Genomic DNA, 13,028 nt, shown 5'->3' with positions numbered 1-13,028 from the left:
GCGGCCGCAGTGACTAGTTTATAACTTCATATTTTCACCATCCCTGGGGGCAGGAGCGTCCCCCGGGGATGGTGAGGACAACAATTTTACCCTATATAATGCTTTGCCAAGCATTATATAGGGTAAAATCTGATGATTGGTTCCCTTTAAAGGTGCGTTCCCACCTGGTGTATACGCAGTGCAAAATTTGCAGCAGAAGCGGGAACTATGCTGCGTATTCCTCGCTCACTATACATGCAGGGCTTTCTGGAAGCAGCCCTATGCGTGTAGTGAGTTTTGGAGGTGGGACTGTGTGCCGGCGTGACTGACGTGCGCCTCCAAGACTCACTGCACACATAGGGCTGCCGCCAGAAAGCCCTGCGTGTATAGTGAACGAGGACTACGCAGCGTATATCCCGCTGCTGCCGTAAATTTTGTGCATCGTGAAATACGCTGTGTATATGCCAGGTGCGAATGTACCCTAAGTCATCTGACCAGAACTTACAGCAGTAACAAGAATAAAAAAGCCATAACACTCCTGAGTGAAACCAGCCTTGAAGGGGAACTCTAGTACATTTACATATTATCCGCTCCACACATGATAGGGGATAAGTGATCGATCTCTTGCCCAGAGTTCTGAAGTTCCCCCCCCCCCCCCCCCCCTCTATCTCTCCTCCTCGGAACACTGGCTCTTTATTTCAGGGCAGCTGTGCTTGAGATACCCCTCAATGTATCTCTGTAGGCAAACTGGAGATACAGTACTTGTGTATCTCAAGCTCTCCCATAGAGTTACAAGGAGGGGGCATGTTGACCACTGCTTCGTGCGATGGTCAACAATAATCCAGTGGGGAGGTTCTCAGTGCATTAGAAGAGCCAGGGTAGTGGGTAGGAGATCACGGGGGTCCTAGTGATCTTACCCCTTATCCTGTGGATAGAGGATAAGATGTAATGTACTGGAGCTTCCCTTTGATAGTTAATTTAAGCATAGGCTGTTAAGTCTATCATATTCATGGACTGTCCAGTCTGAGCTCCTGTGATAAATCCAGCACGTTCTTAGTTTTACGTCCAAATGCAATGGTGTCCGCTCAGGCAGATCCCCAACACACCTGTGCTGCCACGGACCCGCCGGTCCCGCCCCGGCTTCAACAGCGTATGAGAAGGAAGGATTGTCCGGCACCAGGTATGCTCTAAAAGATCACTTTTTATTCATGCCATAGCAAGGAAACAGACATCACAGGACTGTAGTAATCTGACGCGTTTCGCTCTCTCTTGGGCTTAAACGTAGACAGTCTACGGTTAAGCCCAAGAGAGCGAAACGCGTCAGTTTACTACAGTCCTGTGATGTCTGTTTCCTTGCTATGGCATGAATAAAAAGTGATCTTTTAGAGCATACCTGGTGCCGGACAATCCTTCCTTCTCATTCTTCGTTTTAGTTTACAATGTCTAAGCATTAGACACTTTTAGTAAATCTGGGCCAAAGTATGAAGCATGGTAAAATCATCCATACATGAGCTGTCTTAGCACCTGCTGCTGGTTTAGAGTCTTAGAACATAATAGACTGTGGTGAATTATGTTCTTGGCCATTTAAATGAATGAGAGATTGTTTGAAATGCCTTTTTATGTATGGTTGCAAACATGACAAGACTTGTCCTGGTAGGATTATGGAGGAACCAGCTTTCAAGCTCCTGGAGATGACCGATCTGTCCATTACACAATACATAAGGCTCCGGAAGGTTTATGTGGCGGCACAATAAGTCATCCAAAATACTGTCGTACATCTTTTGAAGCTTTTTTTTTTTCCTTTGGAAATAGCAGCACAATTAAGGTCATAATTTTGTGATCACATTAATGAAATCTTCAGCCCTGCACACAAAAAAAAAAAGGAAATTATTATAATTTCAAAGCATCGGAGTAACCCATTAATGCATTCATGGCTGTCACACCTCCTCCCATAGACTTGCATTGAGGGGGTGGGGCTAAGACATCACAAGCTCCAGTGTTCGGAACAGTTTGTTCCAAATGCTGAACAGCAGAGTACCCCTATAACCTTTATATTGTCTATAATAACTAGTGGTCATTATACCCTCTACAATAGGCCCACTAGGAGTCATATTACAACAGGACAGATATATAGTGAAATTTCCATATAAGATGACAGCTAAAATGTTAGTGGTGGAGTTTGGTTTTAAATAAAAAAAAAAATTATATATATATATATATATATATATCTAAACAAAATGTGTGTTCTGTGTATCTTTTACGGTCTTGGGGCTGGCATGGCAGGAACATAATAAATTATGGAATTTTACAAGAAATATTCCAAGACCATGCAATATCACTCTTAAGGGCTCGTTCACACTCCGGACATTCAGCCGGGCAAATACTAATTGCAACAGAGTCCCATTGTTTTTTAATGGGATATTTATGCATTCTGCAGAATTTTCACAATGGAAGTTGATCTAAAGAATAAACATGTATTTAGTTGAACTTTTAACTTACTGATTGAAATCTCTGTTCTTAATGGGTTAAGTAGTCTTGAGGGAATGAGAATGGGCAAAGATTGTCATTTGAGTAAATGACAAGCTCTACTGCAACTTTTTAAACAAAACTACATATCTCTTCAGCTCTTTCGGCTTCATAACATGCCTGTAGATTGGACTGGGTTTTCATTGTGACAGGTTCCCTTTAAAGTACTATCAATAAACTTATCCCCTATGATGCGGGTAAGTTTCCAGTCACGTGGGGTGCTACAGGGGGACCCCCGCGATCTCCTGTACAGTGCCCCACTCTCCTCCAAGAATGGAGGTGTGTTAACCACGGCACGAAACAGTGGCCGACGCGCCCCCTCCATGCATCTCTATGGGAGAGCCAGAGCTATCTGAATGTTGTGTCTCCAAAACAGCATTTGGGTATCTCTGGCTTTCCCAGAGATGCATGGAGGGTATGTGGCAGCCATCGCTTTATGCCATGATGGACACGCCTCGATGAGGAGAGCGGGGCGCTGTGGTAAACACACTGCTTTTATGCAGAGAGCTGGGGCACCAGGCAGGAGCTAGCAGTGGGTCCAAGCAGTCGGCCCCCGCGATCTGACATTATTATTTATCCTGCGGATAAGGGAGCCCCATTTAAAGAGAGTCCTGTATCCAAAAACGTATGTTTTTTTAATGGCTCAGGGCATGCCTGATGAGGCTGTATGTAACTAGCCACAACATGGTTAATATATTTAGCCCGTAATATAAACCCTGGAAATAAGGAAGAGTGTCCAGGAATTATAATTTGGGATGCTCCAGGATATATTGCAGTGTTTTTTTTTGTTTTTTTTTCAAGATCACAACTAAATGGCTCCTTTCCTTCCCACCTCCTTTACCATGAGGTCTGCACAAACATTTTTACATTTGCTAAGCTTTGTGCTGCATGCTTTATATAACCGTAAAGCAGGCTCCAGGGCTATATTCGCACTTGATGCTTCTAAAGTATTCAATAGAGTTGAATAAGAATACCTGTGGATCGTGTTAAAGAAATTTGGGTTTGGACCCAGATTAATGGGCTATATTAAGAACTGTGGCTTAAATTTTTTAAGTCACTCTGAGCCCGGGCTGCAAAATCATAAAAAAACAAACTGTAACTCACCCTCCTACGTTCCCCTGTTGCGGAGATGTCTGTGTCCCATTCCTCCGGAGCTGCTGGCTTCTGGGGCTCGAAACGTCACAGTGCAGGCAGAGTATCGCTGGCAACAGCAATGTCCCGCCTCGGCCGGTGATAGGCTGAGCGCACTGTCATGTAAGGAGCCCAGGCCCTACCTTCTCCCTGCTGCCCAAGCTCCTTACATGACAGTGCGCTCAGCCTATCACCGGCCGAGGCGGGACATCGCTGCTGCCAGCAATACTCTGCCTGCACTGTGACGTTTCGAGCTTAAGAAGCCAGCAGCACTGGAGGAACGGGACACAGACATCTCTACAAAGAGGGAATGTAGGAAGGCGAGTTAAAGTTTATTTTTTATGTTTTTGCAGCCCGGGCACAGGGGGACTTAAATTACGGCGCAGTTCTCCTTTAAAACTCTATATAATTGTCCGGAAGCCAGAATAATTATTAATGATGAACTCTCTGGAGCATTTCATTTAAGCAGGGGTAACAAGAGGTGCGCCCCTAGTGAGGACCGTATAGATAAGTGAATCGGGGTAAGAGAAAAGATGGGTCCTTACCCTTAGGTGTTGCGCTCAGGGCACAACACCTACAGTAGCGTTTAGGATAAAGGAGAGGCTGGACCGCTGCCACGAGTTACTTCCCGGGGTGACGTCAGTCAATCTGGTGGGAGTACAGTTAGAGAAATATTCAGAAAAGAGTTCCCCTCAATGAAGGTGCTGGTCCATAAATGGATATGAATATATTTTATTACATTAAAGCAATGCGTTTCGACCCCATCAGGCATATAGTACAAGTCATCAATTCTTCATCAGGCATATAGTACAATTCACAAAGGTCTTATTTTTATAGCCTAAGACCTTTGTGAATTGTACTATATGCCTGATGAAGACCCCTGTCCGGGGTCGAAACGCGTTGCTTTAAAAGGGTATTCCAGGAAAAAACTTTTTTTTTTTTAAATATCAACTGGCTCCAGAAAGTTAAAGGATTAAGATTTTTTAATAGAAGTAATTTACAAATCTGTTTAACTTTCTGGAGCCAGTTGATATATATTAAAAAGTTTTTTCCTGGAATACCCCTTTAATGTAATAAAATATATTCATATCCATTTATGGACCAGCGCCTTCATTGAGGGGAACTCTTTTCCGAATATTTCCCTTTCTTATTTGCACGCTATATAGTGCCTCGGTAAGCGTGGTTAAAAGAACAGGCTTTTTTTTTTTTTTTTTTTTTTTTTTTTAAGGATTCAGTGGCCCAAATAAGATTATGTTGTATGCGGATGATGTCCTCCCATTGTTAAAAGAACCGGTGTAGGTTATTCCTTTGATCACTTCAACATTACAGGAGTTTAAGAGAATGTCTGGGTTGGATATAAATTGGGGGAAATCTTGCCTACTTCCAATTGATGATGAAATTCCAGAATATTTTGGTGAATTAAATTTTAAAACGAACTGAAACTTTGACGTATCTAGGAGTGAAGATCGCAGCAAATGTTGATCAATTTCTCACACATAATGTTCGACCCTTTTTGACCAAATTGGAAAAGAGGATCAAGGTTTGGTCAAAACTGTTAACTTCTATGGCAGAGAGGATGTCAATCATTAAAATGGTAGTCCTGCCTCAATTAATTAATTAAGGAGTCTTATGCCAGACTGGAAAATTTTTTTCTTAGCTGCACAATTCACATCAATATTAAGATGGCGGGAGCATCCTATCTTAAATTGGTTAATGAGGAAATATTAATTTGAGCATATATTTTGTTTATTGGAATTAGGGCAACTTCAAGGTACAGACGTTGCTAAGAGTATCACTTGTCAATCATTCTGTAAGCTTTGGCACGATATTAGAAAGGAATAATTTATGGTGGGGGGGGGGGCACAAATTATTCACCATTGTGGAATAATCTATATGTTTCAGAATTATTATGTTTGGTTAATTCTCAGTTTTGGATTAATAGACGGGTCTGTAGGATTCATCATATATTTGAGGAAGGTAAATTACTTCCCTTTGATAAAATATGCACAAGGTTTGATGTCACTATGAGATTTTTTATATGCACAAATTTTTCACCCAGAACACCAAAATATTTAATATAACCCCCTGTGTGGGGTTGGACAATTTGTTGAAATACATCAATTCATGGGGGATGAATTATGTCAGAAAAGTTGGGAAGAAGCAATAGGGGGCTTAGAGGAACACGAATGGGAAAAATTATACAGTGATGCTATCTCTCTCCAGAACGCAGGGCCAGATTAACGTAGGGGCAGATGGAGCTTCAGGTCCAGGCACCAACAGTAAAATAGGCCCAGCTGGCCGCCAAAAAGGCTGTCGAGGAGCCGAGCCACCTGCGCTGCAAGACCATGAGTTAAAATCTTCTCTACTCTTGCAACTCTGGACATCCCTGTGTCCCGAAAGATCTTTTCAGGACACAAGGATGTCCCGGCGGTTACCTCTCTGCGGCGGCCCCCGCGTTAACTTTATAAAGCAGGGGCCTCCGGGAGGTATTGCACGCAGGGACGTCACCGACGTCCCGTGTGTGCGCCCATGGCAACAGCAGAGCGGAGCATCGAGGAGGACGACACGCGCCCGCATGGTGAGTTACCTGTATGTTGTAAGTCATCTTCAGTGTTCCGACCACCACTCCTCCGATCCCGGGACCCCGGACCAGAGGAGTGGTGGTCGGAACACTGAAGTGGGGCAGTACACAGGCATACAGCCTCCAGCCATACACTGTATATGGCTGGAGGCTGTATGTCTGTGGGGGAGCTATACTGCACCTAATGTGGGGGAACTATACTGCACCTAATGTGGGTGGGTGGGGACTACACTGCACCTAATGTGGGGGGGGGGACTACACTGCACCTAATGTGGGGAGCTATACTGCATCTAATGTGGGGGAGCTATACTGCACCTAATGTGGGGAGCTACTGTATAAGGATAGGAGTTATACCATACCACCATCAGTGTCTGGATCACTATATAAGGATAGGAGTGATACATTTCATAAAAAGGCCCAGAAAAATTATCAGCACCAGGCCCATGATGCTCTTAATCCAGCCCTGCCAGAGCGGCTATACAAAATGGGTATTAGGGAAGATCCTATCTGTCCTAAATGTGGTAGGTCCTCGGCAGATTTTCTACATTTAATTTATTCCTGTTCTAGGATTCAGATATTCTGGGAAGAGGAAATGCAAGATCTGGAGAGAAAAGTAGGATATGCTGTACCAAGGGACCGTAAAACTTTAATACTGAGAGAATCATCTCAAATGGGTAGAAATTCCCCTTTGATCATTGGAGGTACATTCTATGCGAAGTTGTTAATTCTCAGAGAGTGGATGGGGGAGAGAGTACCGGATATTATGGATTAGAAACAAATTATGGCAAAAAAAAAAAAAAAAAAATCAAAAGGATATGAGTTTATATGGTCAAAGTCTTCAAGCAATAAATGTAGGGAAAACATTTTTAAAGTTTTGAATAAATGGTAGGGGTGTGTGTTGTGTTGTGTTTTTTTTTTTTTTTTTTCTCGTCGCCTGCCAGAAGGAGTGGGTGGGGTTGGTGTAGGGTTAGTGTTAGAATTTGTCCTTTCTCAGGAACTATGATTATAAATAATGATTAAAATGTATCATTTTATGCCCATAGACATCATGTAATACTGGATATCTATTGTGTTATTTATGTGATGCCATTTGGATCATTACATACGCACTGAAAATATGAAGAATTTATGTGGAATTTACGTGTCAATTTATGTATAATTTTGGAATCATGTTTCCTATTTTTGTATATCTATGAGAAATTATAATAAAGAGCTATTACCGTATATACTCGAGTATAAGCAGAGTTTTTCAGCACGATTTTTCGTGCTGAAAACACCCCCCTCGGCTTATACTCAAGTGAACTCTCCGCCCTCAGTGGTCTTCAACCTGCGGACCTCCAGAGGTTTCAAAACTACAACTCCCAGCAAGCCCGGGCAGCCATCGGCTGTCCGGGCTTGCTGGGAGTTGTAGTTTTGAAACCTCTTGAGGTCCGCAGGTTGAAGACTACTGTGGCCTTCTACATTATCCAGCCCCCTCTCACCCCCTTTAGTTCTGTACTCCCCTCCGCTCGGAGCTGGTCCGGTGCTGCAGGACTGTCTGGTGAGGAGGTCGTCCGGTGGGAGAGTGGTTCCGGGCTGCCATCTTCAACGGGGGGGGGGGGCCTCTTCTCCGCGCTTCGGGCCCGGCCCCGGTATAGTCACGTTGCCTTGACGACGACGCAGAGGTACGTTCATTACCAACGTCCTTCTGCATCATCGTCAAGGCAACGCCTCTATTCTGGGCCCGAAGCACGGAGAAGAGGCCTCCCCGGTGAAGATGGCAGCCCGGAACCACTATCCCACCGGACAGTCCTGCAGCACCGGACCAGCGCCGAGCGGAGGCGAGTACAGAACTAAAGGGGGTGAGAGGGGGCTGGATGATGTTGAAGGCCGCAGTGGTCTTCAACCTGCGGACCTCCAGAGGTTTCAAAACTACAAATCCCAGCAAGCTCGGACAGCCGATGGCTGCCCGGGCTTGCTGGGAGTTGTAGTTTTGAAACATCTGGAGGTCCGCAGGTTGAAGACCATGATGATGACGACAAGGGGATTATGACAAGGGGATGATGAAGGGGGGGGGATTATGGCAAGGGGATGATGAAGGGGGGGTGTGGAATGATGACAGGGGGATGATGAAGGGGGGGTGGGATGATGACAAGAGGTTGATGACAAGGAGATGATGAAGGGGGTGGGGATGATGAAGGGGGGTGTGGGATGATGATAAGGGGATGATGACAAGGAGATGATGAAGGGGGGTGGGGATGATGACAAGGGGATGATGAAGGGGGGGTGTGGGATGATGACATGGGGATGATGACAGGCGGGTGATGATGATGAGGGTGTTAATGACGGGGGTCTGGATGATGACAGGGGGGGGATGATGTATTTCCCACCCTAGGCTTATACTCGAGTCAATAACTTTTCCTGGGATTTTGGGGTGAAATTAGGGTCCTCGGCTTATATTCGGGTCGGCTTATACTCGAGTATATACGGTAAAAAAAAATTAAAAAAAATTTAAAGGCAGACATATGGAACCTATATGGTGCAATTGCACAAGAAATAAGATCATAAAATGACTAAAGGGAAATCATTTTGCATATAAATAATAATTTTGACCCTTAGATTGCTGGTCAGTGAGCATGGAAATGCTGTTCATGTGAAAAGGCTGCAAGCTGTCTGGATCTTACAGGGGTCCACCTCACACTGGTGCAAGCTGGATTACACACCGCACTGAGGCACAGCAGGAAGATAACATCTCCAGGTCCAAAATATCTTGTTTTAGGACCAAAAAGATTTGGAAACCAGGGTTTGTTTACAAAATTAAAGAGACAGACTCCTAGTGGCCATTTTCTTAAAAAATTTTTTTCACATCTTTAGCAATCAGATTTTTTTAAATGAGGTATATTAGGAAAACGCTTAGTTTTTAAGGAAGTTTTAAATGAAAAAAAAGTTGTTTCTAGCGACAGTAACACTTTACGTCCTGCGCCGGCTCCCGCGATATGAAGCGGTATCGCGCCGCGATCCTGCATCATATCGCGTCGGTCCCGGCGCTCATCAACGGCCGGGACCCGCGGCTAATACCACTCATCGCCGATCGCGGCGATGTGCGGTATTAACCCTTTAGAAGCGGCGGTCAAAGCTGACCGCCGCTGTGAAAGTGAAAGTGACCCGGCTGCTCAGTCGGGCTGTTCGGGACCGCCGCGGTGAAATCGCGGCGTCCCGAACAGCCGACCGGACACCGGGAGGGCCCTTACCTGCCTCCTCGGTGTCCGATCAGCGAATGACTGCTCCGTGCCTGAGATCCAGGCAGGAGCAGTCAAGCGCCGATAACACTGATCACAGGCGTGTTAATACACGCCAGTGATCAGCATAGGACATCAGTGTGTGCAGTGTTATAGGCCCCTATGGGACCTATAACACTGCAAAAAAAAAGTAGAAAAAAAGTGTTACTAAAGGTCATTTAACCCCTTCCCTAATAAAAGTTAGAATCACCCCCCTTTTCCCATAAAAAAAATAAAACAGTGTAAAAAATAAATAAACAAACATATGTGGTATCGCCGCGTGCGTAAATGTTGGAACGATAAAAATATATCATTAATTAAACCGCACGGTCAATGGCGTACGCGCAAAAAAATTCCAAAGTCCAAAAAAGCGTATTTTGGTCACTTTTTATACCATTAAAAAATGAATAAAAAGTGATCAAGAAGTCCGATCAAAACAAAAATCATACCGATAAAAACTTCAGATCACGGCGCAAAAAATTAGTCCTCATACCGCCCTGTACGTGGAAAAATAAAAAGTTATAGGGGTCAGAAGATGACATTTTTAAACGTATAAATTTTCCTGCATGTAGTTATGATTTTTTCCAGAAGTGCGACAAAATCAAACCTATATAAGTAGGGTATCATTTTAACCATAGGGACCTACAGAATAATGATAAGGTGTAATTTTTACCGAAATATGCACTGCGTAGAAACGGAAGCCCCCAAAAGTTACAAAATGGCGTGTTTTTTTTCCGATTTTGTCGCACAATGATTTTTTTTTTCCATTTCGCCGTGCATTTTTGGGTAAAATGACTAATGTCACTGCAAAGTAGAATTGGCAACGCAAAAAATAAGCCATAATATGGATTTTTAGGTGGAAAATTGAAAGGGTTATGATTTTTAAAAGGTAAGGAGGAAAAAACGAAAGTGCAAAAACGGAAAAACCCTGAGTCCTTAAGGGGTTAAGGATACATATTGTATATATGTATGGTCATGTGTTAAATCACTCAATAGTTCTTGTATGATGGTTGCAAGCCCACTTAATAAACAGTGACTGGGGTTATAGTTTAACGTCTGGTCGTTTAACCTCTTAAATGCCACAATCTATAGCACCTGTGTCATCTAATGATAGGTGCAATCATATTGTGTTTTGTAAAAGAATTACAAACATATGTCTCCTGTGCAGCTGACAATTTGGGGAATTTTTTTTTTTACTTACAACACATCCTTTTTGGTGATTCTTTTGCCAGAGAAAATTACTTCTGCCACCTGGGCCACAACAGGGTCAAAGTTCATGCTCGACACGGCAACCACATAGTCATCCCTGCATGAGGAAGTAAAGTGAAAGAATAATTAAAGCATACCTATCATATCACAGGGGGGAAAAAAGTTATATGTTACTAAGTACCTCATCCTGATCATGTACATATAACTTTTATGTGTCTAGCTTCTGTATTTCTTTTCAAATCAGCTTATATCAGATCACACTGAATTTCCATCTTCTTACAGGCAGGGGGCGAGTCCCTCTATTGCCCTTACAGTACATGGCTAAACTGTCCTCCTCATGTAATCTCCTTAATACTGGGCTGGTACACTGTAACAAACCCCCTCCCCATCTCCTTACTACTGGGTACATGTTGCTGTATAAGGCTGAACATACTGTCACACTTCTGCTCCTTCTCCTCTATGCTATGCATTGAGCTGTGCACAATCATTCTTCAGCTGGGGAGGTGTGAGGGGGTGTGGCCTCCTCTCAGCCAATCACAGCAGCTCACACACTGCCAGCACTCCTCTGCTCTCTGTATTGGAGATCTTCACAAAGGGAGCGCACACAGGCTTGTAAAGCCTTCCCCTCACTTCCTGTACTCCGACCAACTAGCTGATGTTGCTAATGTCGGAAAGACCATAGTAACAGGTGGGGGGACATTTTATGAGGACCTCTCGTGGCCACTTTTATAGGAGCAGTTTTCTAAGGGAAACTGGAAAAAAAATATGAAATAGTATTAGAGATATACTTATTTTCTATGGCTCTATTGTTTTTAAAAATATAGTTTTCAGTGATAGTGGCCATTTAAGATAAAGAAATCCACCATAACTAGTACTACAGCACCATTTGTTTTATTGCAGCACAGCTGCACCATGTATTTTCTTACTATTACATAATATGATCACAAGTGTGACTCTCCAAATCTTCCAGTGCCTAATGGTTACAACAGGATGTCAGATTATGTCATCCTGTAGTCTACAGGATGACATAATAACTTACCAGATCCCCCTACTAGGTTCCAGGTCCATCTGCTATCTCTATGGGATTAGGATATATAATTGTTATACACTTTCCCTGAGGCTCTGTTCACACATTGCGTTTCTTGCTGCTTTTTTCTTTTTTTGTTGTGATTTTCCCCCAAATCATAGCACAAATGGAGATTGTACCACAGTTGTGCAAAATATGGTAAATACTTGTATTTAATGATTTTGGAAAATCGCTGCAAAAACTGCTACAATGCAGTTAAACAGTAACATGTTAACTTAGCCTAAAGACATGAAATCTTCATAAAGCAAATCTATTGTGATTATAGGTCAAATCACTTCTGCCTAATGGCAATATTTCTGTAGAAATTCACCTGGGTGATCTCCAGCACTAGCAGCATGATGAAATGACCAGCTGCAATGACCAAAGTCCCCAGCCAAAGGATTCATGGGAAATGTCGGTTGCATTGCAGAGCATCATCATTGTGCATTTGTAAACCAAAATGGAGCCTATCCCATGCCTGCCACATCAGCAGAAAGTGGTAAGTAAAAGAATACACAAGAAACTCTACATTATTATCTAATAATAGCCTATGCTGCACTATATAAAAAACAAATCCCAGAAAGCTTCTTTAATTTTCCATATGCTTAGGGAAAAAACTACATACTTCAAGTAAAAAGCCAAAAACTTAAGATCTTCAAGTGTTCCTTTCATCACAATCTCAGTGTATCCTTCCCCGAATCCTGCACAAAGAAATGTACAAAATTAACTAAAAAGGATTATTAAATGAGAAGCCAAGAGGACAACTTTTTCAACAACCCTAAAATTAAAAGGAGATATCCAGTGGTGAAAAACTTATCCTCTATCCTAAGGATAGGGGATAAGTTTATGATTGCGAGGAAAGGGGGCGTGTTGACCACCGCATGAAGCAGTGGCTAACACGCCCCCTTAATACAACTATGGCAGAGCCGGAGCACTGCCTTCGGCAATCTCCGGCTCTGCCATAGAGTTGTATTGATTCGTGCGGTGATCGACACCCGGTATCTGGCCAGCAAGCCGGGGCCCCGTACAGGAGATCGCGGGGGGCCCCAGCGATCGGACCCCCGCGATCTGAAACTTATCCCCTATCCTTAGGATAGGGATTACGTTTTTCATCACTGGACTACCCCCTTTAAGGCTGGGTTCACATCACGTTTTTGCCAATACGAGACCGTTTACGGCTGGGAGAGCTAAAACTGGGCGCTCCCATATCCCGCCCATATGTAATGTATTTCAATGAGCTGACCGGGGTGAAACGCTGACTCCGGTCAGCTCATTTTTG

General features: G+C 43.5%; 1 protein-coding gene across 1 annotated transcript in view; it reads right to left on the bottom strand.

Moving 5' to 3' along the window:
- Positions 1-1,383: 1,383 nt before the first annotated feature.
- Positions 1,384-13,028, bottom strand: part of LOC130356761 (apoptosis-inducing factor 3-like) — a 99,136-nt gene continuing 87,491 nt past the window's right edge. The window contains exons 18-20 of the mRNA XM_056558689.1: positions 12,375-12,450; positions 10,676-10,780; positions 1,384-1,842 (exon numbers count right to left, since the gene is read on the bottom strand). Of these exons, the coding sequence (XP_056414664.1) occupies positions 1,806-1,842; positions 10,676-10,780; positions 12,375-12,450 (218 nt within the window). The 3' untranslated portion in view covers positions 1,384-1,805. The remainder of the gene's footprint in view (positions 1,843-10,675; positions 10,781-12,374; positions 12,451-13,028) is intronic.

This window comes from Hyla sarda, chromosome 2, assembly GCF_029499605.1.
Source record: "Hyla sarda isolate aHylSar1 chromosome 2, aHylSar1.hap1, whole genome shotgun sequence".
Taxonomy (NCBI): Eukaryota; Metazoa; Chordata; class Amphibia; order Anura; family Hylidae; genus Hyla; species Hyla sarda.
The sequence above is the reverse complement of the archived record's forward strand: the minus strand, read 5'-3'. Positions and strand labels throughout refer to the sequence as shown.